Here is a 27,331-nt window from a genome sequence, read left to right on the forward strand (position 1 = left end):
GTAGCACCAACTATAAAATTGTAACCTCACAAAACAACACTTTTACGTCTTCCAAGGGTCACTGACCCCCATTTAAAAACTGTAAAGAGGTACAAGACAAATGATTTTAAAAGTATAAAAAGAAAGCCAAATTAAACAGTTGTTTAGAATAGGCCATTCTAAAACATAACAAAAATTACCTTTTAAATTGTCTGCATCCTAAACTCTGCAGATATGCCACTGCTGTGCTCATTAGGTCCTATACTTACCCAGACATGCTATATGCTCCTACTAATATCTAGCTTACTGTGCCCTCCATAATGTTTGGGACAAAGACACGTATAAAAAGTGTTGTAATTTTTACATGGTGAAACTAAAATGTATGCAAATAACTTTAAAGTCTGGAATGTTCACTGTCTGACTTGATTTAAAATCTTACACCAGGAGCAGAGGGGTACATCAAAGACAAATGTGTCGGAGGACACTGTATTTTTGTATTGTCTACACATCACAAAACCCTGCAGGTAGAGCGTCCTGTGTCTTTCTAGGGACTTTACAAAATCCTAATCCAAAACACAAAACGACCACCAGTTTCTGTCTTTTCAAGTCTGTAATCGCTGATTGGCTAGTTCCTTTGCGTTCTGACAGCTTCCTGGCGCATCACATGGTTTATAGGTTGTCATGTGATCGGGGTTGTGCTGGAAAAATAAAGATGGCGGCTTACTTGCAGTGGCGGCGTTTCGTCTTCTTTGAGAAGGAGCAGGTGCGGGCACCTGGTGAAGGTGGAAGTCTGCTTACCATGCCGTCTGGTCTGACTGTCTGCGACTCTGGACGCGGCAGCCTCCTCTTCGGGGATATCCTAAGCACTGATTATGTTATACGCTAGAAATGAAAATTATCATGATGAAGAAAGCGTAATTAAGAATTCAGTCTAAAGGGGTCTTAGACCTCTGGTTTGCAACTACATCTTCAGCAATGAATAGCGGTATAGTTTATATGCGCTAAACGCAAGGGTGGGCCAGTGAGTAAGTGGGGTGGTGCTGAGCTGCCCATTCTCTTCCAGTATGTTGATAGTTAACTTGTAAACTCCTAGCCAGTGTGACATGTATGAGTCTACTGTACTGACCAACATTTATTGGTCTTGTGAATATGTGCCAGGACTAATCTGCTGATTCTCAGTTTTGGAGTCACCATTAAATCACCCATCTGATGGCATCTGAGACAGTCAATGAGCTGAAATAGGGAACAACTGGTTGTGATGGTGTGAGAATTAATAGCAGCAGTGCTAAAGCAGGGCAAATAAATCCCTGAAGACTCCCTTTTGAATAATTGCAAAACCTTGTTAAACAGTTATTCGTAAACTCTGTTACATACCAACACACTGTATTGAATGTGCAATTGGATGAGTGGCACAGGCTTGATTAAGGCTTGTTAGAGAGGCTTGTTAGGAGGCTTGTAAGAATGCTGTCATTCTGGGTAGTTTTTAAATTAAGTTATTACATTGGCAGCCATGTATGGATGGTATCATTTTACCTCACCATAATAAAACTATATGCCGTTTGTTTACCTTGTATTACTGTTATTTTCAAGAGACTGAAACCTAAAGAATACTGCTAGAAATGCTGTACTTTATAAACTGAACTTACTGCACCAACCTTACAGCTCTCTGTCTTAGATATCATTAGATGTTTTTTTGGATGGCAGTGATACTGGACATGCTCAGGGCTGCTATTAAAGCTAACATTAGGGGTAGCAGGAAATCTCTGTTAAAAGAATGTGCTCCATATAACCACTGCAGAAACAGGTCAGGTGCAAATTAATACTTTCAGCTCCAGGAATAGACATACTTCAAAACAGTCTAATGCATATCATGAGTTAACAGTTGTAGACTTAGTATAACAATCAACATCTGTGCTATATTAGACCTATAATAGGGTCAAATACACTCTCTCTTTTCCACGCTCATTCCTAATTAACGTAACATATCAATAAATAAAATTGAATCTTGACAACAAACACATTATTAAAGAACTTAAGCTGAACTAAAGAAGTAGGGCAGAAATGCTTTACATTAAGTTTTGAGCTTCTGTACCAGCCCAAGGCAACTGTACCACTTTAGCAGTGATGATCATATATATTCAAAGATGCCCCAGTAGCTTAGGGACTGACTCAGAATATACTGTACATATAGAATAGAAATGTTACCGTGTAAGGCTGATAAAGTAAATAATTCAGATTCTTATTAGAAGGTAAATATAAAACCAGTGTAGTTAGCATCGAATTATAATAATCAGCCCAGTAGCTTCAGCTTATATGACGTGCACGTAATTTTCTGCTTTATAATTTGCAACAAAACTGCTGTATTTATTATACAGTAAATACATTGTATGTAATAAATACAGCAGTTTTTCCAAATACTTTTAATAGCTCTACATACCTTCTACTGACAATCCTTGTACATTTATTGGTGAAACACAGACACCAGATTAACAGTGAAACCTTTTTTCATTCAAAAAAAAAGCTTTTGGCTTATCTGTCTCTAAAAGAACAGTAACACAACAATAATGAAAGTGTTTTAAAGTAATTCAGATATAATGTATGGTTTCCCTGCACTGGTAAAAGTTGTGTGTTTGCTTCAGAAACCCTACTATAGTTTATATAAACATACCTACTATGTATCTATGGGGCAGCCAATTAAGCTGAAAAGAAAGGAAATAAAGCACAGGTTGCATAGCAGACAACAAATAAGCTCTGTAGATTCGCATTGAATTCTACAGAGCTTATCTGTAATGTAACCTGAGCCCTTTCTCCTTTTTTTCAATTTAAATGGCTGCCCCGTAGCTACACAGCTTTGGTTATATGAACTGCAGTAGTGTTTCTGTAGCAAACACACTCCTTTTACCACTGCAGGACAGTAGTACAGAATATATTAATTAATTTGATAAATTTTTTTGGGGGTTCTGTTCCTTTACTTGATCATTACTACTATAGAAATGCTGAGCCTTTAGGCTGGTGTAATAAGTCTAGTATATAAAATATGGCATTTCTAGCCATATTCATTTTTAAGGTTTGGTTCTTCTTTAAGCATGTTTGGGTTCAAAAATATACTTAAAAAGAGAACATTTACAGTGCAATTGGTCATTATTTATTTTTGTTATAATATTGAAATTATTTGACTTGCTGCTTTAGATCATTTTAGCTTTCAAATGGTGGTCACTGACCCCAGCAACCAAAAACTATTGCTCTGTGAGGTTAATATTTTATTATATTGGTTATGTTTTATTCCTTATCAGTCTGTTCAGGCCCTCTCCTATTCATTATCCAGGCTCTAATTAACACCACTGCCTGGTGCTAAGGTAAAAAAGACCCTAGCAACCAGCTGCTGAAAATCCAAACTGGAGAACTGCTGAATAAAAAACTGAAAATATGAAAATCAATTGCATATTGTTTCAGAATATAATTGTCCATGCCATATTAACAGTTAATTAAAAGCGAACAACCCATTAAAGCATTTAGTGACTTTAAAGGGCATGTCTGCACAAAAATAAAATTTTGCCTAATAAAAGAAAACTTAATTTTAAGCAAATTTACATTATATGTCCATTACAAATTTGTAATGATTTTTAAGTTATTTGTTTATGTTATTGCTATTGAAACCACTGTCCTTTTCTATTCTGCTTTCAATTACATTTACAAATTGTAATAAATTCATATAAGAAAGTTGTTTAGAATTATGTTTTTTTTATGAGGCAAAACATATTATTTTTTGGGTTCACATATCCTTTAAAATTAGAAACAAGTAGCCTTCCTTTTAAAATTTCAAACGCTATTGAAATCTCTGCTAGCCAGCTAATTTAATTGTTCGTGGCATAACTGCATTTGTTATTTTATAAACATAAATATGTTCCTTAACGAAATGCTACATATGACAGGAAATATATGGTTCCTTCCCCGCTCCCTGCAGCTTACCTCTTTTCAGGCATACAAATTGCGTGTAACTCATCTTCATCAACTGAAGCAGCACAACATACTGGTTTCTGTTGGAGAGGATGAGGAGGGAATCAATCCACTGGTAAGTATGATACTAGTAGGGGAAACCCAGAAACAGGTAACGTGTAGTGTAATAGCTTTTGTTGTCCTACAGCTTCCCCTGTATATCAGGCCATTTGTTCAAAACTTCATTCTCTGAGCATTAAATTCAGACATAGACCCAAGAAGCAGATTAGGATGTATGCCTTCATACCAGGGGAAGAAAAAATGCTTTTGTTACATACAAGTATCTATGCATGTAGTCCAGTTGGCTGCAAGTAGTCTTAGGGGCTGATTTACTAACCCACGAATCCGACCCGAATTGGAAAAGTTCCGACTTGAAAACGAACATTTTGCGAATTTTTCGTATGTTTTGCGATTTTTTCGGATTCTGTACGAATTTTTCGTTACCAATACGATTTTTGCGTAAAAACGCGAGTTTTTCGTATCCATTACGAAAGTTGCGTAAAAAGTTGCGCATTTTTCGTAGCGTTAAAACTTACGCGAAAAGTTGCGCATTTTTCGTAGCGTTAAAACTTAACGTGGGTAAGTAAATCAGCCCCTTAGAGTTGCTCACACTTATTTTTAGTCATTATCAGCTATGAAAATTATGAACTTGCATGGCTACATTGAATTCTTGAATATAATTAGCAGTACTCACTTATTATGCACAAAGGACATTGAAAACAAAATCTTGTGGGGTTAGGTTGAGGTGTCTGCGTTTATGAGAGGTAGGTAGGTAGTATGTTGTTATTATTACAAAACTCCCTGCATGTTTTGTTATGATTGTTTTGTTAGGAAGAGTCCATTATGTTGGCTTTTCAACCAACAAATATATGCAGTATTGTGGGTGGGTCTCACAAGTACTGAATGGGCATGTAATAATAATGTGTGGGCCAGCCTGAAACCCACTGGACTCATCCGTTTACACGGTGATCGGGCAGGTTCAGGTCGACATGCACAGCAGGTGTGGGGTGAGTTTTTTCTGCTGGCCTCCTTGCCTGTGAGATAACTGTGCCACTTTTCCAGCTCTGGCAGCGCCACCCCCTCCATTATTTGAGGCGGGTCAGACACAGGTATATAAATGGACTCTGGTGAGCAGGCTGGGTCAGGTGTGGGTAGCTAGAAAGCAGGTTAGGGTCGGATGCAGGTCGAATTTTTTTCAACCCCCACATCACTATTGTGTAAGCCATGCTAATAGAGATAACATTGTTTCTGGCCCTGGTTTATTTACTTTATTTTAAAGTTTATTTACTTTATTTATTTAGTCCTGCGTGACAAATCTTTGTTGTCGTGGGCGACTAATCCCCCCGCAATGCCATCCCGCCACCTAGAATGTAAATCGCCGATCGGATGGCATATGCGGCGTCGCGATTTGCCTAAGTCACCCAACTTTTCCTCTCAAGATAATTTCTGCGACTTTGGCAAATCGTGGCGCCACATATGCCATCCCACCGGCGATTTACATTCTAGCCAGTGGAATGGCATTGCGGGGAAATTAGTCGCCAGCGACAACAGAGATTTGTTGTGGCACGACTAATCTCCCCGTGTACCCCTGCCCTTACATTGCAGAAGCAATTGAAGCAAATGGTAAAATGTCTCAGATACTGACAGATATCTCAGCATATTTATTTATGACCTGTTTATTCTATTCTCAACCCTTCCAGGTAAAAGTTTGGAACCTGGAAAAGCGAGATGGGGGAAGCCCGCTTTGCACAAGAATTTTTCCAGCCATTCCTGGTAATAAACCCACCGTAGTGTCATGCATCACAGTCCATGAAAACCTCAACTTTATGGCAATTGGTAGGTTTGTGGGAATCTCCACACCGCTTCACTACATTAGGAATCTTCTTTTATAATCTGGTTATGAGCTACCGAGTACATAATAAATAAGTTGGACTGGATTCATATATCTTTTTCTACACAATTACATAGTTTTTGATATTGGTGAAATGAATTGTTTGTTATTGGTTCAAGTTGGCCCCATTGTTTTGTTTTGATAAGCAAATTATTACCCAGCTAGGGCACTGGAAATGTGTCTGATCTAAACTTTGAGAGCATGGGGTATTGATAACTGCCAACTCTTGGGCAGATATGGGGTTAGGTGGCAGATATTGGTAAAGGTGAAGTTTTCAGTGATTGGTTGTTTGCCTATTTGGTTAGGGAAGGCCACATACAAAGAGATGCCAATTTGTGGTGTTATTACCATCCTTTATTCATAGGGAACCAGCATAAATACAATTGTTTGTGTTCCATCTTCCACAACTAGAAAACTGCTAGGGATGCACCAAATCCAGGATTCGGTTCGCATATTCAAATCAGGATTCGATTTGGTATTTGGGCGAATGTTTAACGAAGGATTTGGGGTTTTCTTAGATGCTAAAATTGTGGATTTGGTGCATCCCTAGAAAATGGTAAGAATGGCAATGTATAAAATCTCAGAAATCATTTCAGTATAATTCAGTGGGATATCTGGGTTCAGGAGTGATTCTTTAGCTATATTTTTCTATAAGGGTAGTTGGTCCAACTGCGATAGCATATAAAACACCTGTGTGCACAATATTTTTTTTTTTCTTGTTGCAAATACCCAGTAATTAAATAAACATAGAATCTATACTTTCTCTATCCCTCATCTTGCTTAATTGTTTAGACTTGTTCTTTACCCAGGCTTTGCTGATGGAAGTGTTGTCCTTACCAAGGGTGATATAACACGTGACAGACACAGTAAGACTCAGATCTTGCAAGAGGGTAGTTACCCAGTCACAGGAATGGCATTCAGACAGACTGGTAAAACCACACACCTCTTTGTGGTCACCACAGAAAATGTGCGGGTATGGAATTCCTCTTTTTAATTAAATTTTACATTTTGTTTTTATTTTAGTGTAGGGTCCTGTCCTTGTCCTTCTACACATTACCCCAATACAATAGTTTGTAAGCCTGTACTCTAAATATAATTTTTTTTAAAGATATGAATGATTAACCCTCATTTTCTGTGTTTTTTTTCTTATTTGCTTTTTGGGGCCTTGCCCACCTTTTATAGATAACTTTTTCAATAGGCAGTAAGACAGCAAATTCACTGTGTGCTGCATTTACAGAATTGCACACTGGGAATTTTGAAAGTTAAAAAAAAAGTATCTTTAAGGTCCTAGATGGGGACTGAAACATCGGTTGGCCTGTTGTCTTTTCAGTGATGTGCATCTAAGGACTAACAATTCAGAGGGTTGTTAGAGCTCAGCACTGCTTCTTAAAACCCCATGGAGCGCAAAACTGTTTTGAAAGTTTAAAGCAGTCAAACACCATCTGCTACAATGATAAATGTGTGCGTTCCTGACTGGCACATGTATCTGGAAATTGTTTTACAACTTTGCTAAAATTCAAACTGCTGTGAATTCTCAAGGACTTCACCAGGAGCGTAACTATTGCCAAAAAGGGAGCTCTTTCTTCAACACAACACTGCATTTGCTTTTTCAGTTTTAAGATACTGAGATAACTTTTGGCAAGCTAAGTAGCATTTTGAACTTAGCTGAAGTCAGACTTTGTTCCTATTTGTTTAGATGCTGCCGCTCACCCCTTTGGAATTTAAACTGTTTTGCTAGCTTCCCAATTACCCTCTCAATCATCCAGTGAACTGAAAGCAGACTGTAGAAAACAGGCATGAGAAATATAGCTCCAAAATAATTTTGGCACAAGTAACCAGCAAAAATGTTAAATTGCAGACTGGCGATAGCAAATATTAAGCAGTCTATAAATACAGCCCATAACTTCTAATAGCAAACAGGGCTGATGATTGGCTTTTCTCCACCTGTTGTTTCTGCACAGGCAGAGAAAACCAATGCGCTCACAACCGCTTCTTCTTCTAGGGGCACTGAAAGGCCTGGGATCAGCCTGTGAGCACACATCTGAGTGAATTTTTGCCACGCAAATACATACTTTCACATTTTTGCTCCGAAATGTGCACGCTCACTGTAGGTGGGCCAAGAAGGAGTGGATGGGAGGTCATCGGCTCTTCTCTGCCTATGTAGAAAAGATAATTATTAGCCCTGTGTGCCATTAGCCCTAGCACTGAAAGTCCTATAGATGAATTCCGGGTTCTGTGAGATGTTAGGTCTTTATTTTCAGACTGCTCTATTCCAGAAAATATGTTTTATATGATTTACAAGAAACAAGAAAGTATCATCCCCTGACTTGCTAAAAATGCGTATAGTTGCCATCAATTTATTGTTATCCGTTTACAGTGAACTGCCCCTTCTGTAGAGGTAAATTATCTGTTAACTACTTTTTGTGGGATTTTTTTCTATGGTGAGCTATCTGATTATTTGTGCTCATGTGATTGCCTTTGGGCCCTTGTGCAGTTGTTGCATTGCCTAAACCCCATGGAGTTATTTTATGGCCCTTGCCTAAAATAAGATGATCTCTGTTGCTTTTGACCTTAATTGTTTTTTTTTTTAAGAAAAGATTTAATAGAGATCAGATTGATAATTATCTAATATAGTACCTGTATATGGTTTAGGTTTTGTAGGAAAAAGGCTTAGTCCAGGTAGTTCATGATTAACCATTAGCCTTTGTGGTCTCCCTCACAAATTTAATTCAGTGCTATTTTCAGATAATGTCTGGATTGCGTACATATTCCCTTAACTCTCTCTCTTTGTTTACCCTTTCTAGTCATATGAGCTGACACAGAAGGATTATCCATATACTGAACTGGACTCCCATGGCTGTGGTCTGAGGTGCTCTGCTTTGTCTGATCCTTCTCAGGACTTGCAATTTGTGGTGGCAGGGAATGAATGTGTGTACTTATATCAGCCAGATGAGAGGGGACCTTGCTTTGCCTTTGAAGGACAGAAGATGATCGTGCACTGGTATCGAGGATATCTCATTATAGTATCAAAAGACAGGTGTGCCCTTCAGGTTATAGAGAGAATTGTCTTTTCAAATATCAGTATGCATTCCATCTTTTACCCCCACTTCAATGATTGCTCTTAGTTTTTTGCTTTTTCTCTCTTTCTCAGCTTGTTGCTTGCTTATGCTATCCTAACTCAAAATCCTTTCCTTTCCCTTAGTTACATCAAGACCTGTAACTCACAATTTTTTCTCCTTATTCACCTACACAACTCATTCCTCTTCTGTTCCAACAGATTAGAGTTTGCTGGACGTGCAGGGGATAGCCAGGCAATGGATAGACAAACACTGACTATATATGACCTAAGCAACAAGCTGATTGCCTACAGCAGTGCTTTCACAGAAGTCGTGGATGTTCTGGCAGAGTGGGGTTCCTTGTATGTTTTGACACGTGATGGACTACTGCACGCTTTACATGAAAAGGACACACAAACCAAATTGGAGGTGTAGACTCTCTGCTGTTTAATGTTTGTTTTGTGTAAGAAAAGTCCATAACATTGACCCTGATAGCTGAAACACACAGAACCTGTGAGTGTGTATTCATAGATAAAAGTACTGTTAAACCCTTTGTTTCTGTGTGCATTTATGCACATATATACCATCACAGATCCTGAGTGCTTTGGTATAAATACACACACACATGATCTGTGCTCTCCAACCAATGATATAGCCTAACTTACTGATAGCATCAGTCTGTTGATACAAATATCTATGTATTAAGGGTGTACCTATGCATGTTAATCATTAGGGTGTTAGGGTGTATTCATATTCTAAAGCAGTGTTTCCCAACTAGTGGCTCGTGAACCCCTTGGATGTTGCACCCAGTGGCCTCAAAGCAGGTGCTTATTTTTGAATTCTTGACTTGGAGGCAAGTTTTGGTTGCATAAAAACCAAGTATAATGCCAAACAGATGCCAGTCCACATAGGGGCTATTAAGTAGCCAATTATAGCTCTTATTTGGTATACCCAGGAAACTTTTTCATGTTTGTGTTGCTCCCCAACATTTTTTCCATTTGAATGTGGCTCACGGGTATAAAAGGTTGGGAATCCCTGTTCTAAAGCAATCAAAGTCTTGTTATAGTATCATATAGTATCAAAGCTGTATTTGTGGGCTGGTGCAGTCAGAAACAGAGGGACTGGTTTTCTTTGATTGACGTTGTATTGCATAGGATTCCACTGCACAGTTTTGTACAAAAAATGCTTTTTGTGTTGCACATATTAATTAAGTTGTAGCAAATCGGTAGGTCTGCAGTGGCTAAATCCTGAACTTTTATAGCCACCTCCTCCACTGCATTACTTAGTGCTTATCAGAGCAAATCTTATGTTTGGTGCAGAAGATATTTTAGAGTGAATGATATTTTAACTATTTATTTGTTTGCCTTGGAAATTAGAGCTGGGCGGTATGACCAAAAATTTATATCACGGTATTTTTCAAAATTATATCGGTGTCACAGTATTTGACGGTATTTTTTTTTTCCATGCATGATTAGGTGTTAACCCCATTTCCTAATAAATTAGAGAATAATTACTGCAGTATTGAAAATCAGAGTCAGGCAAGCTAAGGATCGGCAACAGAAAGTCGTAAGGTAAATCAGGCAGGCTTAGTTTCCCAGGCAAGGCACAACGTCCCGCGGACAACGGGAGGCGCGAGACCGTGCCACACGGGTGAGTACCCTGACACCCCGGTATTGCGGTATCTGAAAAATGAATATAGTTTTTAAAAAAAACACCGGTATTCGGTATTAAATGGTATATCGCCCAGCCCTATTGGAAATAAATAAATAATAAACCTGAGGAAGGTCCTCTCCAGCAGAAAATGTTTGTGAAAAATGATGTATTTCCCAAGTATATCTATAATTTGTGTACTCTTTCAGATGTTGTTTAAGAAGAACCTCTTTGTTATGGCCATTTCTCTAGCAAAGAGCCAGCATTTAGACAGTGATGGCCTTTCTGAGATCTTTCGTCAGTATGGCGACCACCTTTACAACAAGGGAGACCACGATGGAGCAATCCAGCAGTATATTAGGTATCTGGTTAATTGATTCAGATCCATAATCTAAAAAAAATCCAGGGCATAATGTGGGTACAATTTTTTAAATACTAGTAGTATATAAAGATATTTGCAGATACTGTGGCATGTGGAAGAATAAGTGACAGGAACTGTTGTTGTTTCTATAGGTTATTATATTTTTTCTGTATAACCTCATAAAAACTGCATGCAATGTGTGCTTATAGCAATGTGAAACACAGATTTTGAAAGGTGACAGGTTAAACAATATTGACTGCATGCACCAAAAATCAAAAAAAAGTTGGCAAAGTTTACACCTACCATAATAAACTACCCCAAAACAAACACCTTAAAGGAACAGTAACACCAAAAAATGAAAGAGCTTTAAAGTAATAAAAATATAATGCACTGTTGCCCTGCACTGGTAAAACTGGTGTGTTTTCTACAGTAACACTACTATAATTTATATAATAAGCTGCTGTGTAGCCACGGGGGCAGCCATTCAAGTGGAATAAAGGAGAAAAGGCACAGGTTACATAGCTGATAACAGATACAGTGGTGTGAAAAACTATTTGCCCCCTTCCTGATTTCTTATTCTTTTGCATGTTTGTCACACTTAAATGTTTCTGCTCATCAAAAACCGTTAACTATTAGTCAAAGATAACATAATTGAACACAAAATGCAGTTTTTAAATGAAGGTTTACGTTATTAAGGGAGAAAAAAAACTCCAAATCTACATGGCCCTGTGTGAAAAAGTGATTGCCCCCCTTGTTAAAAAATAACTTAACTGTGGTTTATCACACCTGAGTTCAATTTCTGTAGTCACCCCCAGGCCTGATTACTGCCACACCTGTTTCAATCAAGAAATCACTTAAATAGGAGCTACCTGACACAGAGAAGTAGACCAAAAGCACCTCAAAAGCTAGACATCATGCCAAGATCCAAAGAAATTGAGGAACAAATGAGAACAAAAGTAACTGAGATCTATCAGTCTGGTAAAGGTTATAAAGCCATTTCTAAAGCTTTGGGACTCCAGCGAACCACAGTGAGAGCCATTATCCACAAATGGCAAAAACTTGGAACAGTGGTGAACCTTCCCAGGAGTGGCCGGCCGACCAAAATTACCCCAAGAGCGCAGAGACAACTCATCCGAAAGGCCACAAAAGACCCCAGGACAACATCTAAAGAACTGCAGGCCTCATTGGCCTCAATTATGGTCAGTGTTCACGACTCCACCATAAGAAAGAGACTGGGCAAAAATGGCCTGCATGGCAGATTTCCAAGGCGTAAACCACTTTTAAGCAAAAAGAACATTAAGGCTCATCTCAATTTTGCTAAAAAACATCTCAATGATTGCCAAGACTTTTGGGAAAATACCTTGTGGACCGACGAGACAAAAGTTGAACTTTTTGTAAGGTGCGTGTCCCATTACATCTGGCGTAAAAGTAACACAGCATTTCAGAAAAAGAACATCATACCAACAGTAAAATATGGTGGTGGTAGTGTGATGGTCTGGGGTTGTTTTGCTGCTTCAGGACCTGGAAGGCTTGCTGTGATAGATGGAACCATGAATTCTACTGTCTACCAAAAAATCCTGAAGGAGAATGTCCGGCCATCTGTTCGTCAACTCAAGCTGAAACGATCTTGGGTGCTGCAGCAGGACAATGACCCAAAACACACCAGCAAATCCACCTCTGAATGGCTGAAGAAAAACAAAATGAAGACTTTGGAGTGGCCTAGTCAAAGTCCTGACCTGAATCCTATTGAGATGTTGTGGCAAGACCTTAAAAAGGCGGTTCATGCTAGAAAACCCTCAAATAAAGCTGAATTACAACAATTCTGCAAAGATGAGTGGGCCAAAATTCCTCCAGAGCGCTGTAAAAGACTTGTTGCAAGTTATCGCAAACGCTTGATTGCAGTTATTGCTGCTAAGGGTGGCCCAACCAGTTATTAGGTTCAGGGGGCAATTACTTTTTCACACAGGGCCATGTAGGTTTGGATTTTTTTTCTCCCTAAATAATAAAAACCCTCATTTAAAAACTGCATTTTGTGTTTCTTGTGTTATCTTTGACTAATAGTTAAATGTGTTTGATGATCAGAAACATTTTGTGTGACAAACATGCAAAAGAATAAGAAATCAGGAAGGGGGCAAATAGTTTTTCACACCACTGTAAATCCTGTAGAATACAATAGTGTTTTATCTGCTATGTGCCTGTGCCTTTTCTCCTTTGAATGGCTGCCTCCATGGTTACATAGCAGCTTATTTATATAGATTATAGTAGACTTTCTGAAGTAAACACACAACTTTTACCAGTGCAGGGCAGCAGCACATTATATTTTAGTTAGTTTAAAAACACTTTTTTGTGGTGTTACTGTTCCTTTGAAACTTCTTTACAAGGATTAATCTTACTGTACATTGTAATTCAGGAGAGCTTCTCAGGAACAATTTACAGCAGATTTTATTGCTCTGATGCAGTACATGCGTTTGGATATGTTATAGTAAGGACAGGCATCTTACGCAAGTTTTTTTTTTCATTAAGCATTGCTGAATCACTAAACCTTGGTGGGAACTTTTTTTAATGAAGAATTAAGGGTAGACCCACAGACCCTTCGTCTTTAAAACAACTAAAGAATTTTGTGATATAGTTTAGAATTAGAGATTTTGCATAATCATTAGAAATACAGCTAACCTGTTTTTAAATGTTCCTCTTTTATTCACAAAGGACGATTGGTAAGCTAGAGCCCTCTTATGTGATTCGCAAGTTTCTGGATGCTCAGAGGATACACAATTTGACTGCATATCTTCAGGCTTTGCATCTACAATCTCTTGCCAATGCAGACCACACAACGTTGCTGTTAAACTGTTACACCAAGCTAAAGGACAGTGCCCGCCTAGAGGAATTCATTAAGGTTTGTGACTGATAACTTGCACTTTTAATATAAACAAAAAACAAGTTAGATCCAAAAATATGTGTGACTTCCCAGAAATCCATGTCTGAAATACTACTTGTGACAAATGGATCCACTTAGCTTGTTCCAAAATAGGTGTACTTTATTATCCTTTGGCTTTAATTTATTCAATTAATTTGTGCCAGTCCTTTAAATGTGATGCTGAGGTTTTAAGAAAATCCTAAAATTATACTTATTATCTTTCCACCATCCTGGGTCTTTCATATGTAAATGTGCAATGATTTACATAGAAACCCATGTTTTTTTACCAACAAACAAATGTTATTATGTACAGTATGTATCATAAAACTTAATTGTATTTACATCCCATATAATTTTTCAGCCCAGGGGAAAATGATTCTTTCCTGTGCTACATTGACTAACCATGTTTGTGATGTTTGTTTCTTGGATCAAAATTACAGTTTTGATGCTTTTCAGTGTGTTGTGCTGCATTTACTGTTAACCTATTTCCAATGCTTTCCCCCTTAGGCCAGTGAAGGAGAGGTGCGGTTCGATGTAGAAATAGCCATAAAGGTTCTTCGACAAGCTGGGTATCACTCTCATGCCCTCTACCTTGCAGAAAAGCATGCCCATCATGAGTGGTACCTAAAGATTCAACTTGAGGACATTAAGGTGACATAACTCCTATCTTTAACTAGATTATCTTTAAATAGATTGGTTCATGCCTTTAAATCAATGTAGTATAGGGATCATATTGTTTATAATTTTAAATAAGATATTTACTACAGGTTTGTCAGATAGTATTAGAATTTAGCTGGTGCATATTATATATATATATAATATATATATAATATATATATAATATTTCGGTCTCGCACAGAAACCTTCATCTGGAGTAAAGGTTTCTTTTCACTCCAGATGAAGGTTTCTGTGTGAGCCCAAAATGTCGAGTAATAAACCTTTCTATTTTGCATTTACTTTTAAAATCAAAACAATTGCTGATTTGATTGTACAGTTCTTGAAGAACTTTTAATATTATCCTGTGTCTCTTTCACTGTGTAAGAATTTTCAGGAGGCACTTCAGTACATTGGACGTCTTCCCTTCCCTCAAGCTGAGAGTAACATGAAACGCTATGGGAAAACTCTTATGTGTCATGTACCCAATGAGACCACCCAGTTACTGAATAATCTGTGTACTAGTTTCCCTCAGAATGGTGAGGGTAGCAGGGTAAGTCAATCAGTCTACAACATGCTATGACATATGTTTTCTCTTAAAATAAATGAAATTTTTAGGTCTGTCTTTAGAATGTAATTACATACTTGTTGACTAAATATTGAGTGTCATTGTCTGCTGCATAAAAGCTTGCATGAAACAGTAAAGTTATTTGCATATGTGCTGGCATTAGTAACACTGTAACTGTTCTGCTGAGACAGTGACACCAGTGTTCCTTAGGCTACCAGCTGAACAGCAATTTATGAAAATGGAGCATAGCATAGTCTTTTCCTGTAATGGTACAGTGAGCAAAAAGAAAATAAAATGCTAATTGACATGATTTTACCAAAAATGCACCATTTTCTAAAATGCAAATTTATACACTGCTGTAAGTAGCAAATAGTTATACTTGATTCCAGTGCCAAAAAGACTTGTTATTGACTGGTGTTCATTTGGGGCAATAAATATACTGTCATGGGATATGCCCCTCTCGTGAGCATCCATGAGTACACCCTTGTTTGCGCACCATTCAGTAGGGAACCTTATACCTAATGCCTACTGCTTTTAGACAAGTGCTTAAGCCCAGTTCTGAGCTAAAGTATTTTGCATCCTTGTGCCAGATGCTTCTGTGTAGAAGAGGTAAGCACAAACATTACATAAATAGATTTTCAATGAGTAAAAGTTAATATATCTAACCGAAAAACCGAAAAGATATTTCTAATGCTTGCTAGGCCCGGTAATGTTTTCACTATTTTTCTTTGAATAATTCAAAATGTTGTTGATGTCAAGCTGTGTATTTTGCCTCTAACTTCATTTGTGTTACCATACAGGCCAATCCTGAGGAGTTTATTCCAATCTTTGCGAACAACCCTTCAGAGCTGAAGACATTTCTTGAGCACATGATAAAAGAGCACAGTGATTCCCCTCAGGGTGTCTATGACACACTGTTGGAGCTGCGGTTGCAGAATTGGGCTCATGAGTTGGACCCACAGGTAATCTAAAATGTGTCTATTGTGTCTCTAGTGCTTCCAGCAAGCTACGAATGCCCACTTTCTTCCCAAATTATTTGTTTTTAAAACAAGATAGAGCCTTTTGTCTTGCCATATTTCTAGAATGCACAAATAGTAGATATTTATACCACATCTGATTGAATGCTGGGATAGCTCACAATTGTGACACAAATGCTTTCTAATGGTGTAATGATTAAGTAGATACTTATATAATATGCTTATGATTTTAAAACTGATTGCACTGTTACTGTTTAAATGTATCTCTTTTTCTTTAGATCACTCACATTTAAAATACAGAACACAACTGTAGAACATCTTTTTTTTTTTTTTCTTGATTTTCTTGCTTGATTTTTTTATTCTCTCCACAGTATGTAAAAAGGCTTCAATTGATATATGTAACCATGGTTGCATTATCGTGGAAATTAGTTATGTGCATGAACATAGAAAATAGTTCTAATAGAGTTTGTGGGGATAACTAATTCGAATCTCCTGCCTTTGTTTAGTTAAAGAATCAGCTTCATGATGATGCTATATCCCTACTGAAGAGTGGTCGCTTTAAGAATGTGTTTGATAAGGCTCTAGTCTTGTGCCAGATGCACAATTTTCAGAATGGAGTGCTGTACCTGTACGAGCAGGGTAAACTGTAAGTGTTTTTTTTTTGTTTTTTTTAAAGGAAAATGCCATTAAAAAATAAGTAAACCTTCCATATGATTTGGGCATGTCCCCCTATAAATAGATTTTGGAAGGATGTAATTGGCACTTTGGCTCAAGAATTGGGCACTCCTCAAATAGTTGACCCTGTAGTCTGCCTGCTGGGGGTTATTGATGATATCCTATCGACCAATGCAGCCAGAATTAGATTCCGTACTCTTATGTTTTACGCAAAAAAGACAGTCATTATGCACTGGATGGGGAATAATCTGCCCACACTGAACTACTGGAGGCAGTTTGTAGATAACACCCTTCCGCTCATTAAACTCACATACGAAACCAGGGGAGCAATGGACAAGTTTGAAAAAGTGTGGAGTGTCTGGTGCAACCCAGACCCCGAGGGCCCGTAGTTTTACCATAGACCAGCACCAACCATATCAGCACACCGACTCGCCACCAGCAGTAGTTAACCTTAACATGAAGTGAAATAATGCACACACTGTAATATATCGTATTGATTTATTATAACAAAATGTATGGCAATACTTATGTCTCATTTTATTGTTTTGTTTGATTTTTGTAAAACAAATAAAAATTTACCTGGTCAAAGAGGTGCTTAAGCAAGCATGTGTAGTAGGCACCTCTTCAACCATCTTCATAGAAAGAAAGAGAAGAGTTCAGCAAAGAAAGGGGGACCAAGCTTCACACACAAGACTAGGAAGTAACAGTGAGTTGAGCTGCTTGTGATAGAAAATCTACATGAGATTGAGTGTAGGGAGAAAGGTATGTTTCTCTGGGGGATGTATAGAGTATTTTGGGGGGCTTTTAAGATAAAAGGCTTACCCTTTAAGTAAATATCACATTTATATGAGCAGGATTTCCACTAAGGGTGATAGTAAATGGCTTGTTATGTTTATTATATTTTTCCACTGTACAGATAAAATGCCAGTACCTTGACACGTGTTTTCGGGCTAGAATTGCACAGGCACCATGAATGATAATATAATAGAAAGTAAAAGTGTAGAGTATCTAGTTTGCGCACACAATTATGAAACCATTTTTCACCTCCAGTGTAAAGTACTCATTGCTAACATTATCTGAGTAACAAAATGAGAGTCATTGTTTAGTTAATCTCACATAAAAGTGTTCTTTATCCACTTTCTGTATCACTGCTTCCTATCCCCGGCAGCTTCCAGCAGATCATGCATTATCACATGCAGAATGATCAGTATCAGAAAGTCATAGAAGCCTGTGAGCGATATGGAGAGCAGGAGACCTGTCTTTGGGAGCAAGCACTTAGCTACTTTGCCAGAAAGGAAGAAGACTGCAAGGAATACATTGCTATGGTTTTGGGGCACATTGAGAACAGGAACCTCATGCCACCACTGTTGGGTGAGAATTATTTGCATTTGCAGGTTAGGAAGTATTTATACTGTACACTTAGAGATACAGTAAAGCATAGTTCAAGAAGTATCCAGAATAGCATATTGCCCAGTCCATCTATTGACTTTACTGTCCAAATGGGCATTAGTATTGCCCTGTGCATTTGTGTATATTGTTTTTTAAATAAGATGTTCCAAGAAGGAGAGATAATAAATACAACATTTCACCCAGTCTCAGTCTCTGGCTCTTGGCTATGGTATTTTACATGGCATCCCCTACAAAATGTCCACAACTGTTTTTTTTAAATACATGTATATAAGAAAATGGGCTTAGAGAAAAGCACACAGAAGGCAATAAACACCAGTGCATAGGAATTCTATAAACTGCTGCATTGTTTTACAGAACTGTAAACCAGTTTATTCTTGTCAGTGGACTTCTTTTTTACCTTTTGTAGTTGTTCAAACCCTGGCACATAACTCCACTGCGACTCTGTCTGTAATTCGTGAGTACTTGATCAACAAAATGCAGAAGCTGAGCCAGAAGATTGAGGAGGATGAGAGAACAGTGCATCAGTACAGAGAGGATACTGCACGCATTCGCCGAGAGATCCAAGAACTCCGCACCAGGTGAGAGGTGAACCATAAAAAGCAGAGACACTGAAAAAGTGACATTACCCAGTTGTAAGCTTTGAGAACCAGGAAGATTAAATGACTAAGCTTTGAAACAAGCTTTGTAGTACCAACAAGATATGTTGTGATGCCATGCAGTACATTATACATGCTAAGTATATGCTAAGTTCAGTTGGTATCTGTAGCTATTACAAACAGTTATTGTTTGTTGCTGTTCAGTCATAGCTTAAATATCTCTCATTTGGGTAAATCCAAGTGCTTTTGCACAGGTTAATAGTGAAACTGAAATATATATTTGAAGGCAGAGAGGTAAAGTAGATGAGAGAGCTCTACCAGCCTTGCATGGTCTTCTAATCCTGTGACAAAGGACCCAATAGAATTTTTTTTTTGTCTCTCTTCTTTAGCCCCAAAATTTTCCAGAAGACAAAGTGCAGTATATGTAGCAGCAGTCTTGAGCTGCCATCTGTGCATTTCTTGTGTGGTCACTCCTTCCACCAGCACTGCTTTGAGAGCTATGCAGAAAATGATGTGGACTGCCCTACCTGCCTGCCTGAGAACAGGAAAGTCTTAGATATGATCCAAGCACAGGAGGAGAAGAGAGAACTTTATGACCAGTTCCAGCACCAGGTATGAACTCCAGACCCTAATATTGACAGGGATATTCTCACTGACCTAGTAAAGGCTCAGAGATAAATTTAATCAGATAATGTGACAGTGCCCTAATAGGTCAATAGATTAACTGCAGTGTGTAGAATTTAAAGAATTATAATAAGATGTTATTTAGATAGCATATTTCAGATTTAAAGAACATTTCTTAGTGTATGGTTATAATGTATTCTCTCTGTAGGGCTTTGTTAGCTCACAATAATCTTAAAGATTAAAGGAGAAGGAAAGGTAAAAACTAAGTAAGCTTTATCAGAAAAGACTATGTAAATAAGCCATTAACACTCGCAGAAACACAGATTCCTCTCAAAAGAAATGCAGGATTTATTTTCTTCTTTTGTGTACACATGTTCTTTAGTGTCAGACTTCCTTCTCTCAGAAAAAAATCTTTAGGGCATGGGCAGGAGTCTGCTCAGTTTGTTCCCCCCCCCGCCACCCCCCTATCATCAGCATTTGCTCTCCCTCCCAACTCCCAAATGTGTAACCTGAGCTACCAGCATCTAGAGCCACAGCACTAAAGCTACTGACACCAAGCTAAAATGGCAGCTGTTATCTTTTTTTATAGGTAAATTTAAGTTTAAACATATATCAAACAAAAATAAGGAAACCCTAACAATGCTATAGGGCAACAGCTCCTCATGTTTCTTATGTTAGTGGATAGAGCCCTTCCACTCATTAAACTAACTGTCTTCAGAAGTTCAGGGAGGTCTTTTTGGCATAAAACACAAGTGTACGGAGCCAAATTCTGGCTGCGTAGTTAGGTACAACATCATCAACAACCCCCAGTTAGCAGACCACAGGGTCAACTATTTGAGGAGTACCCAGTTCAAGGGCCAGGGTCTTCATTATGTTCTTCCAAAATCCCTTTATAGGGGGGCATGACCAGACCATATGGATAAAGTTTGCACCTGGGGTATAGCCAGCTGCTATCTTAAACAGTGGGAACTTCTAGGGCTGTTTATTCATGCATGGTAAATCTTTCTGCAGAGTAAATGTAGCGTTCTAGTTTGCACTAATGTGGCTAATCTAGTGACCGTAAAATGCCAAAATGCCTTTCCTTCTCCTTTAAAGCCATGTGGTAGTTCCAGATAACCGCAGATAACCATTAACCTCATTCTAATATGGCAAATGTAGCAGTTTCTGGAATACATGTTTGGGTTTAAGTGCTAAGTAAACCTTCAATGTAATTAAAATTGATGAGAGTAGTATTCTAAGCACTACTGCAATTTACACTCATATTAAGGGGAATATGTACTATTAAAATAAATAAATATGAATGAATATGCTGGTCTGTTTCTGACCTTGATCCAGTTGAGGAAATAGTCAGATGAAAGAAAGGTTTGGTGTCTGATGTGCTTCTTAGTAAATATGTGCAAAATGTTATGAGGTTTTTAATGTATTTCCTTAGCAGAAGAACAATAGAGAAACCCTCTTTCTTTCATGACAATTTCCTCAACTGGATCATGGTCAAAAACAGACCAGTGGGTGGAGCTGTTGTAACAAAATTCATTCATATTAAAAGTTCACATTCCCCTTAATATCTTCGTATCTTGGTAAATAAAATAATTTAAATTGCAAAAGTGCTTAGAATAACACTCTCGTCAATTTTACATTCACTTATTTTAAAGGTTTACTTCCTTTAAAACCCATTTTAAAAATGGGTATGTATGTATTAGTAGGTTTTTAAATACTGTGAAAGCCTCTTGCTTACAAATACTCTGTAGCTGCAGCCAATACAGTGACCAATACACAGTTTTCAGTATAACTGCCTGACTGCTGCTACCATCATGCAGCATTCTTTGTACTGCGCATTGTGGCATGTTTACTGATAGCAGCAGCAGGGCCGCCATCAGTAATCGCTGGGCCCCTCACAACAAAATTTTCTGCAATGCCAAGAGCCAAAGCAAATCCCTGAGGGAGGGGCTGAGTGGGTTACAGGAGGAGAGGGAATTTTAAGTGATTATGGGGAGGGTGCAGGTATGGAAAGGTTTCAAAGAGGCTGTTCACTGATTACATTCTTGTCTGTGAGGTTTACAAGTCCTTTGCGTAGGGCTGCTGTACTTGGGAAGCTCTCCCTGTTTAGCTGAAGAAAACAATAGGCAAAAACTATGTTCTGCACAAACCCAATCCCTTGAACTCATGTTGAACAAGAGGGTGTACAACTCCTTTAAGGACTCCTGTTGGGTGTGGCAACATGTATTGTTGAGAACTTTATTGTATTTTATTGGAAATAACGTTCATAAATGTTTCGCTATCTGTATTCAACGCTATGCATTTCTCCTGTTGTAGTTAAAGCATTCAAGCGATGGATTTAGTGTTGTGGCAGATTATTTTGGCCGTGGGGTTTTCAACAAATTGACACTCATAACAGATGCACCTACTGGGAGAATGGGCAAGTCGAAGGAAGCCGGCCTGCAGCGAGAACTTCTGATCAACACCAAGAGGAAAGCGTAATCCGCTGAATGACCAGATCCAGCTCCCCAACAAAGCAACATTCACTCTTGCACATTTACTCCATTTCTAAAATGGTTTTATAGAGACTGCAGCTGTTGTTTCCTGGATAATGTATGATAAATACCACACATTATCTTCATAAATAAACCTTTGCAGAGAGAGGGTTGGGAGTAAGGGGCAGTAACTAAGTAATAGAATTAGGCCAGGGTATATTATATGGGCACATAAGAACTTTTCCAAACAGCCAGGTAGAGAACCCAAAACAAAATGCTGTTAGGGTTATATATTGTGAATTAATGGTTTTCTGAAATGTGTCAAGTCTGATAAAAACGCTTGTATATAAAATTGTATATATGCCCGCCCTGTGTATAGTGATTGCTCTATGGTGGCAAACGGTTGGAAGGCCAGCAGATCTGTGTGTTGCTTAGCAATATGTTGCATTCATAACAGGAGTTTTTTTCCCACTGCCTGTCCCATTTTGTACAGAATAACAAAGCTGTTTAAATGCAAAATTCTTAAACAGATGGTTTAAAATTAGTTTTATTTACATTTTATTTAAGCAGTATCTCCCCAGATTGGGAAACTTACCCTGTTGTTATATTTATTTAATAAAATGAGGCTTCTTAGTAACCATAGAAATGTCATGTAGGCACTTAACTGTGTACCAACTACAAAACTGTAGCCCCGTTGCGTTGGGAGTAACAAAAGATAACAAGTCCAACCCTGAAGGTCAATTACGGCAATAATGGGGTGCCTGAATATATAGCAGGGGGGCATATTAAACAAACCTGAAATCAATTGAGTTAACAATCTGCCCAACAGTATTATCCTATGATTATTGCAGTATAGCTTTATAAAGTTTATTCATCAGCCCCTGTGCCAATGTAGCTTGCAATCAGTGTCCCTGCCACATTCATATACACTATGGTCAGACTTTATCAGGGGTTAATGTACATTCTTCTTCTTGGTTTACATGTGTAAGCAGAGGTGTAATTTGGAGTTTGCAATTACTGGCTCAGTAAGCCTGGTCTTTATACAGTACTGTACCTTAGTTACTGCCATTTCTTGTTCACTTATGATGACTAAACAAAAACCAAGATGTTCTTGTCAGAATGTGCACAAGATCTAATAACATAGTAGATGAGGTTGGGGAAAAAAAACAATGTTGGTCAAGTTCAACCAATTTTCTCTAAGCCAAACTTGCCTAACTGCTAGTACTTGTTTTCATGGATGTGGTTTTTCCCTCCCTACAAGGCTACCAATCACTATGCTTTATGGTGAAGGAGAGGGCAAATTCAAATAAACAATGTTAAACAACATATTTCATTCTACCAGTCTGTGCTGTGTCTTGTGTCTATTCAATTTCTAAGGCTAAAAGTGGGCATACACGGGCGATAAAGACTGCAAATTGGCCGAGTCACCAGCTTTTCAGATCGTGTAAGGGGCCCTCCGATGGGCCTACTCAGCCGATATGTGGCCATCAATCAGTCAGATGTTAACCAGGCAGTTTGGTTGTCTTCTTAGATTGAGAACCGGATCTGTGCATTGATTCAGTCCTTGGTCCGATAGCCTGCATAGAGGCAATTATGATCATAGGGCTTGGAGGGCACCCAGAGGAACCCCGGCCCCAGACAGCCATTCCTCTGCATTGTCAGTTCATTGTTCTCAATAACTGCTCTAAGAAACAATGTTGTTATAATGTTTTGGGTGTAAGACTGACAGTCAGGAGGGGCACTACTGTTGTCCTTACAACCTGTCATATGATTAAAGTGAGGGGCCTAGCACTTTATTAAGCAAGTAGAGGAGAAACCGACAGCCTACACTGCCCATCACAATTATAGACCCAGAACTCTGGTGCAGAACTCAATGAAATGTCATGTGAAAACATGGAATGCTGCAAATATATGGTCCTTTCTCCATTTTCTTTGACAATAATTCACTATATCTTTTCTTTTAAATTCTGTTTATTGAGTTTTGAAATAATCCAGCAGATTATTTGACAGTGAAGTTGGATAACAGAATTCAGCGAAAATAATTAAGCATTGTAAAGTAACAATTAGGTAGAACCAATGTGTGACCTGTTTTATTGCATTCATCTTTATGCTCGACGAACCGATTGAGAATCCTTCAGCCAGTAGTATCTGTCATCATTTATAAGATGTGAATAGTATAATAGTAATAAGATCTCCATATAAAGGACCTTTAAGGTTTCAAATTGTATTACCCAAGAATCTATGAATAAACTGGGGGGGGGTGAGATTTGTCAGTTACTTCTTTAGGATTCGGGTTTTCTAGCACTAAAACTCACAGTTTGAGTTATGGGGCAAAACTCAAATGTCTGGTATTAATTAAGTGCAAAAAAAACAAAAACTCAAATGTAAAACTTCACCATCTAAACGCTATGCAATTTCTATAGAATTCAATGGGAATTGTCCCAGACAGTGTCAAGCCATATTTTCAATTAAGAATATTCAAGTTTTCAAGTTTTATTTAAGTTTGTAAACTCAAAAATTCAAGGCGTTCGAGTTTCTTCAGTCACACAAATTTACCACATTAATAAATAGGCGAGTGTTCAATATACGAGTTTATTCGATTTAGAAAAACAAACAAATTGATCTTTAGAAGTTACGTGCCATATTAGAAAGCTAGATTCTGCACTTGTGAAATTTATTTGGAATGAAAAAAATCGAAAATAGCTTTGTCCAAATTAAGGGGACCTGCTAAACTTGGTGGACTTAAAATACCGAATTTTAGAACATTTAATCTGTCTGCTCTAACAAGATACCTTATTGAATGGATCTTTCAAAGTAACAAATACACCAACCCAGAAATAGAATTACTCCATGAACTTATTCTGATATATTTTCTGCATTACATAGTAAATGGAGTAATTTACCAAGAGATATTAAAAGGAATCCTCTATATTGGGACACTATTTTTGTATGGAAATATCTATTCTCCAGCTGTGGCTTCAGTTACTCTCAAACTCCCTTCATGCCAGTTAAACTTCTATTGAAAACCTCTGACCCATTAAGGTCTTCTTCCTTTTTACGAACATCTGAGAAAAAAAACATCATATTGATGAAAGACCTACTAGATCCAAACAATTATTCTTTAATTCCCTGCCCATTGTTTAAAGAAAAATTCAAGTTACTTGAAATTGATAAATACTTTTACTTAGCCTGCCAATGTGGTTTATCAGTAACTCACAATAAAGACAATTTTGTTGTCACTAAACATAGACTGGCAGAGGCAATATTAGAATTTAATGACAAACCACATAATATAAAAATCAACATTCTTTCTGGTACATTCTGGGATGTTTTTACCCAAGATAATCATCCCTTAGAGAATGTGTCTGCTAAGTGGTCTGTTTATCTACAACACTTTATATCCCCTTCGCAATTGGTTAAGTCTATGCATGAATTCAACAATCTGATTTTTGCTGAAAGCTGGAGGATTCAGCAATTCAAACTTTTAGGATATGGAAAACTTTTTGTTCGTAATAAGTGCTTTAAAACAAACTCTTTTTGCCCCAAATGTAACGAAAGTGGTGTTAATTTATTCCACTACCTATGGTCTTGTCTGAAGATTGGTAACTTCTGGAACATGGTGGAAAGATTCTTGAACCACAGGTTGAATTTAAAAGTTATCTCCTAGTTTCGCTCTATTACACATTAAAGAAGAGGAGGTGTTATAAGCATTTCACCAGTCTCCTTAGGCTAATGCCACACGAGGCGTAGGGCTGATTTTTCGGCAAGCGTTTTTCCGCTTGCCGAAAAAATCAGTCCTACGCCGCGTGTGGCATCAGCCTAAGCACAAAAAATTGATAAATTATTATTTTTGTTTATGGCTGCCTCTAAAAAGCATTATTTTATTATTGGTTTAAAGAGGAAACCCCTCCTATAACAGAAATGATTTCTTATCTGAATCAGCTTAGCTGGCAAGAGGCCATCAAAGCAAAAACAAGTGAACCTAAATCCAGGATTCCTTTTAATTTTTCTTTAATGCTATAGATATAAGTAATAAGGATCAGATTTATAAAATGCTGCATATATAGATTTATTTCAGTAATTCATGAACATATAAGCTAAATTATCCTTGATTTTGCACTGTAGGAAACTTTTCTTTTCTTTTTATAGTTTACCCACTGGGCACAGTTAGTTAATTTGTTTTGTTTTTCTCTATTTAAATTACTTCTTTTGTTTCTCTGTAAGCATTCTATTTTCTTCATTTCGTATCTTTTTGAAGGACAAACTGTCGAATGTGACGATTGTTGTACAGCCTTTATTTAAATAATTTGTCATTATTCATCCTACATGTTTATTGCAAAACTTCAATAAAATGATTAAAAAAAAAATGCACATTCCAGACTAAAGTTATTTGCATACATTTCAGTTGCAGCAGAGGAGTAAATTTAAAAAAAAAAAAGTGTCTTTGTCCCAAACATTACGGAGGGCACTGTATGAGTAAGTGCACAACATGCCACTTTAGACGAGCCCAAAATGGCATCAAGATTTCTCTTCATCGACTTTCACGGTTACTGAGATGCTTGATAGAAAAAAATGGAAAAATATTTCCTGGTCTAATTAATCTTGCTCTATTTACTAAAACAAATGGCTCCACTGAGTTTTTAGATTTCAACAATAACTGTGTTACATGAAGTAAATTTACTTATGTGGCAGAAATGCTGTTCGCTTATGTGTAATTATGTTATTTATTAAAGGAAAGTAATTTTGGCATTTTACTGCCAATTGATTCGCCACATCAGTGCCATCTAGAACGCTATATTTATTCTGCAAAAAGCTTTACCATACCTGAGTAAAGAGTCCTAGAAGCTCCCATTGTTTGTTAAAGATAGCAGCTGCCATTTTAGCATGGTCTCCTTAGCTTCCTGCTGCAGCTCTAGCCCTTGGTAGCATAAATCACACATTCTGATGAGAGGGGGAGTGAATTCTTATGGGGGGGAGGGAGCAGTAGAAGGGAGATAGGAGAGAGCAGCGCAGATTCTGGCCCAGGACTGAAGGATTTTTCTAAGAGAGGAAGTCAGATACCAAAGTACATGTATACACAAAAGAAGACAAGAAATCCTGTTTTTTTTTTTAGAGGACTCAGTGCAGTGTTTCTGTGAGTGCTTATGGCTGTATTTACAAGAATGAAGAAAACAGCAGCACTCCGGTTGTTTTGAAAAATGTGAATCTTTACTAAGTGCCAAAGGCACTTAGTAAAGATTCACATTTTTCAAAACAACCGGAGTGCTGCTGTTTTCTTCATTCTTGAATTTATCTGCCCGGGCAGTGGGTACAGCGCGCACCTGGGGCTGCAAGAAGCTATTTTCACTGTGTAAGCACATGTTAACCGATTCTATATGGCTGTATTTACATTTACCTTTCTGATAAAGCTTACTTAGTTTTTACCATTCCTTCTACTTCAGTGTAAATGGAGAAACTCTGTTTTGTCTCACCACTCTGTTGGTCTTACCTCGTATTGCAGCCAACCAGC

At 37.8% G+C, this 27,331-nt stretch overlaps 1 protein-coding gene across 1 annotated transcript; it reads left to right on the top strand.

Moving 5' to 3' along the window:
- The first annotated feature begins 679 nt into the window (after positions 1-679).
- On the top strand, positions 680-23,150 carry vps11 (VPS11, CORVET/HOPS core subunit). The gene is made up of 16 exons (NM_001127407.1): positions 680-833; positions 3,903-4,051; positions 5,676-5,811; positions 6,676-6,839; positions 8,671-8,903; positions 9,144-9,351; positions 10,782-10,933; positions 13,640-13,826; positions 14,355-14,498; positions 14,890-15,054; positions 15,870-16,031; positions 16,553-16,692; positions 17,890-18,092; positions 18,538-18,709; positions 19,117-19,339; positions 21,665-23,150. Exons 1-16 carry the CDS (start codon positions 692-694, stop codon positions 21,827-21,829), a joined length of 2,745 nt encoding a protein of 914 aa, NP_001120879.1. The 5' UTR covers positions 680-691; the 3' UTR covers positions 21,830-23,150.
- Positions 23,151-27,331: the final 4,181 nt, after the last annotated feature.

The sequence above is a fragment of the Xenopus tropicalis genome, chromosome 7 (assembly GCF_000004195.4).
Source record: "Xenopus tropicalis strain Nigerian chromosome 7, UCB_Xtro_10.0, whole genome shotgun sequence".
NCBI lineage: Eukaryota > Metazoa > Chordata > Amphibia > Anura > Pipidae > Xenopus > Xenopus tropicalis.